This window comes from Aplysia californica, unplaced genomic scaffold (genome assembly GCF_000002075.1).
Source record: "Aplysia californica isolate F4 #8 unplaced genomic scaffold, AplCal3.0 scaffold00176, whole genome shotgun sequence".
Taxonomy (NCBI): domain Eukaryota; kingdom Metazoa; phylum Mollusca; class Gastropoda; order Aplysiida; family Aplysiidae; genus Aplysia; species Aplysia californica.
The window spans coordinates 720,123-724,917 of NW_004797446.1; the positions used below are offsets into that span (position 1 = coordinate 720,123).

The 4,795-nt window shown below is 41.2% G+C and overlaps 1 protein-coding gene across 1 annotated transcript in view; it reads right to left on the minus strand.

Annotated features, from left to right (window-relative positions):
• LOC101855488 (calponin homology domain-containing protein DDB_G0272472) overlaps window positions 1–4,795 on the minus strand; it is a gene marked incomplete in the record, with an annotated part of 217,513 nt that overhangs the window by 163,515 nt on the left and 49,203 nt on the right. Inside the window, 1 exon segment of the mRNA XM_035969737.1 lies at window positions 431–504. Coding sequence (XP_035825630.1) covers window positions 431–504 — 74 coding nt within the window.

Here is a 4,795-nt window from a genome sequence, read left to right on the forward strand (position 1 = left end):
AGAGGGGGGAATTGAGAGAGAGAGAGAGAGAGAGAGAGAGAGAGAGAGAGAGAGAGAGAGAGAGAGAGAGAGAGAGAGAAGGGAATACGTTCAATTCAGCCGGGGGGATTGTCATTGTTATTTGTCCCCCTGCACCAAACGTTAGATATAATTATAGGGCCCGGGGTTGTACCCTGCCCAATTCAGACGGAGGCAACATACTGGAAAATAGACTATGATACTCAATAAAATAAACATGTAGAAAAAAGCAGACGACAGATCGTGGTTAGAGAGCAGGAGTGGAGCTGAAAGGAGAATATCTTTTTGGAGAAATAAAGTTTCCGTTGCAGTCAGGTTTCGAATCCAGGACCTATTGAATGAGAGGCATACACTGTACCTCTAGACCACGAGAATTCCCTGACCCAGTCTTAATCCTATCTATTACACTTACTCGCAAAGCAAGACTCCATTCTCCAGGGATTTCCGCGTGTCATCTGGGTACACCAATGTCTTCTTGGTGACAGCCTGTCAAAGAAGAGAAAAGAAGAAAAACATTTCCAGAGCAAGAACAATTAAGTTACGGTATATCAAGTACGAATTAACAGGCTTGGATCTGTTCTTGCTGCTTTTATTTCCTACACAATTAAAAAAAAGAAGGACAATGTGTGGGGAGTACACAATAGAAATATTAATTATTCTCTATTATAGAAAAATAACAATAACCACCGTAATAGGTATTGATTTATTATATTATTATGACAAGGTTTGTCATGTATAATAACATAATAATATAATTTATTATAACGAAGAACTGCGATAACTAAAGACGGTTTCAATAAAAATGTGTCCGATCCTGACAAACATGAACAGCCCATGCATTGACTGCCAAAATCGGAGTTCTAAAAGGCTATATGTGGTCAACACTTCTCCATCGCTGTTTATGCTTGAAAATTGCCAAAGGTAGTACAGTGAAACAGACGAGACAGAAAAGGAGTTTCTTTGGAGACTTCTGGGAACTTCCTGAAAGGAAATGCGCTACTCTAATAACTACTTCCCATCCCACCCCAAAACACAACACTCCCCCCCCCACACACACACACACACACACACACACACACACACACACACACACACACACACACACACACACACACACACACACAAACAAACACACGCTTAAAAACACACAAACAGACACATACACACAAACACACTCTCTCTCTTTCTCTCTCTCTTTCTCTCTCTCTTTCTCTCTCTCATACACACATCCACACAAACACACACAAAAACACACAGACACACGCGTACACACACATCATCCAACCTATCAACACATTCTGTTTTCTGTGCATTCTTTCAAGACTTGCATTTCGTATTGGCATTGTAAGTACAGAAGTAATGCACGAGAGTCGAGAGTCAGTACTAGCAGTCAAGGGCAAACTAAATGCTTTTTAGAAAACAAAAATCGAGTCAAACTAATAAATCAGGATGAAAAAAAACAACCCATAGCTCATGCAAATTTTGTAACAGAACATTGTCAAATTGAGTAATAATCTTGATGAAACAGAAGATGCATTTGGTCACTTGGACACTTGTTTGTTGACAGAAAATGTCTAATTAATGTGTGCTGTTTGCGGGCCGGGTGTGTGTGTGGGGGGGGGGGGGCGGACGGAGGAAGGAGAGGACAAAACTCAGTAATGAGAGTATTTCTCCTTTGTCCGTATTAGAAACAATAGAGCCACATTCCTGACCTGACTTTTCGCGGTCAGATAACAAATGGAGCCGATCCAATAAAAAAAAAAAGGAGTGGGGGCTTCTTGACATTAAACAGACGGAGGGGCTTGTGAGGATAGCGATGGATTCTTTCCCAGGAACAGAGAGCCCGTGATAACCTCCCTTTGTGCCTGGCGCCTGGGTTGTCCGGTCTGGTAAGGTCAGATGTTCCCAGTGTATAGTTAGTGTTACAGAGTTTAATCTTGGCGACACCTCTCTCTCTCTCTCTCTCTCTCTCTCTCTCTCTCTCTCTCTCTCTCTCTCTCTGACTCTGCGACTCTGCATTCCTGGATTTATGTTTGTAATTTGTTTCGGTTCGTTCAACAAGGCTCTCTGTTGTTATTATTGTGCGCCCGGAGAGGAATGCTGAACTAGGCCCCTTGTTATTATTATCCGTCTGAAAGGGAATGTATTATTCTGTTCTGTTGCTTATAAACAAAGTCAAAGCCTATATTTTAATAGCAAAGAAGCCAGGTTCTGAAATCTGTAACATTTTGAACAGTGGTTGGCCAAAGTACCGCGTATGACGTGTCATCCACTTTATTCCCAGGTTAACCACCACCAACAACAACAACAACATCACCAACACCAACACCAACACCAGTACCAACACTACCGCCTTTCTCACCAACCACCTAAATACAGTTCGAGAGGACATTTTGAAAACAGAAAAAAAAATATTTTACTACAACCTAAAATTATTCGTCCGCCATCCCATCCAAATGAACTGCGTACGTCCTTTAGAAAGTGTGATCAGTTTTTGTATAACAGCATGGGCCGGGAAAACAAGACAACAAGATAGAGAGAAATTAAATCGATTAATACGGAAAGCATGTAAATGTTCAATATCTACATTCCCCTACTTGGATGAACTGTACATAACAGCTCGCAAAAAAAAAAAATTTAAAAATTCCATCTTTCTAGACAACAAACATCACTTGTTCCCTCAAATAAAAACATCAGTCAGAAGTAAAAGACCTAGGCTTCTGATCTGTAACAAAGAAAGATACAGGAGGTCATTTATACCATCATCCATCAAAATTCTTCCATCTTAACCATCTTGTATAAGTATTCATATGACCTTAAAGCATGCATAAGAATAATATTGAGTATGTATCTAGCTTGAGATTGTTATTGTTTATATTGCTGCTCATTAATATTATGCATGTGACTGTAAGCCTGCGGGTGTGTGCAGGTGTGTGTGTGTGCATGCGTGTGTATTTGTGTGTGTGTGTGTGTGTGTGTGTGTGTGTGTGTGTGTGTGTGTGTGTGTGTGTGTGTGTGTGTGTGTGCACGTGCTGAAACACCAAATCAAAGTGCCAGGATCAGGACAATAAAGATGTATCTTATCTTATGAATGTATTTAAAGCCCCTTTCAACACAGTTAGACTTAAAATTCAGGACTTCCAAATCGAGCCCTTTTCTACGAAAGACCTAACCAAAGGAGTTGGGAACTACACAAAACGTTCCGATTTCATGAACACCAAGTATGGAATTCGAACCAGGGCCATTCTTTTCCTAATCAAGCACGATGCTAGCGGAGCCAACGGAGGGCCCCACCCAGCAAGCATTGGAATTTTTTGTTTGTTTATTCAATATCATGTAACAAACTGGGGTAATTGCACCCACTTGAGCTTTCATTTGTTTGAGTAATAGATATTTTAATGTGCAATTTCGACTTTAAAAAACAAAAATAAAAAAAGAACAGGTTCCGTCCCAACCTCCCCCCCCCCCCTCCACACACCCAAACTAACTAACAAAACGTTTCAGTTGATGCTTTGGGTTCGTGGAGCGTCCAGGGCAGAGCATAATAAGAGTGCATAATCATGTAATTCAATCCCACCGTGGCAACAGTCTGAGTGTTTTGAAGCTCAGTCACTCAGAACATACATCTAAAAAGAATGCATAACCGACAGACCGTACGTACACTACTCAGTTACTACGTATCTAACAGTAAGACTGCATGAAAACAGCAACGCACATTACGCCATTTGGTTTCATGTTTCGCTTACCTCTTCACTACTGTGCAGAACAATTATATTTAGTTAGTAAGAGTTTTAGTTGATTTAGTAGAGGTTTTACGGCGCTCGCAACGACATAAGGTCACATGAGCGCCAGAAGACTAGAGGTGTTACAAGAGAGTAATAAACATAAAAAAAGAAGGAAAAGAGATAAGGACGATAAATGTTTGATAGGAAAGAAGAAGCAAACAGCACCAGAGCACCCGCCAACCACCCAGTAAAAGTTTTGCAGCATTTGTAACACAATTAGGTCATATAAGTGGCGATGAAGATTAGAGGTTTACAAAAGAGTAACAACACCAAAAAAGGAGGAGAGATCAGGACGAAGGTGTATGATAGGCATGAAGAAGCAAACAATACCAGAGCACCCGCCAACCACTTGCAAACAATAGGAAGCGCCCTTTATCTTTAACTAAAACGTGTATTTTTAAAACCAAAAGTAGGCAGCGTTCGTGATGGTAGAGGAGGTACAGGAAGGGGGAGGGGGGTTAAGTTACAGCTTGCGTAAATTTCTGTTCTAAATTTCTAATTTACTCTATCCTTTTCCTTTTGAGAAGGATTTCGTGTCAGCGTAGAAGGAGTTAACGATTTGGTTATGCGCAATAGTACACTTCGGTAATAACAGACATGTATAAAGTCGGCCAGCAGGTTGTATGTGCTCACGAAACAAATCATATTATATAAAATATTCACATTCTAAATATTGAAACAAGAGAGACAAACTCCATGGTGTTGGTACAACTGTTCAGGAATGAAACAGTAGTTCTCTCTCTCTCTCTCTCTCTCTCTCTCTCTCTCTCTCTCTCTCTCTCACCCCACTCTCCCTCATTCTCTCTCTCGCTCTCTCTCTGTCTGTCCGTGCGTCTGTCCGTGCGTCTGTCAGTGTGTCTGCCTGTCTGTGTGTCAGCCTGTCTGTGTGTCTGTCTGTGAGTGTGTCTGTCTGTGAGTGTGTCTCTGTGTCTGTCTCTGTGTCTGTCTGATTCTCTCTCTCTCTCTCTCTCTCTCTCTCTCTCTCTCTCTCT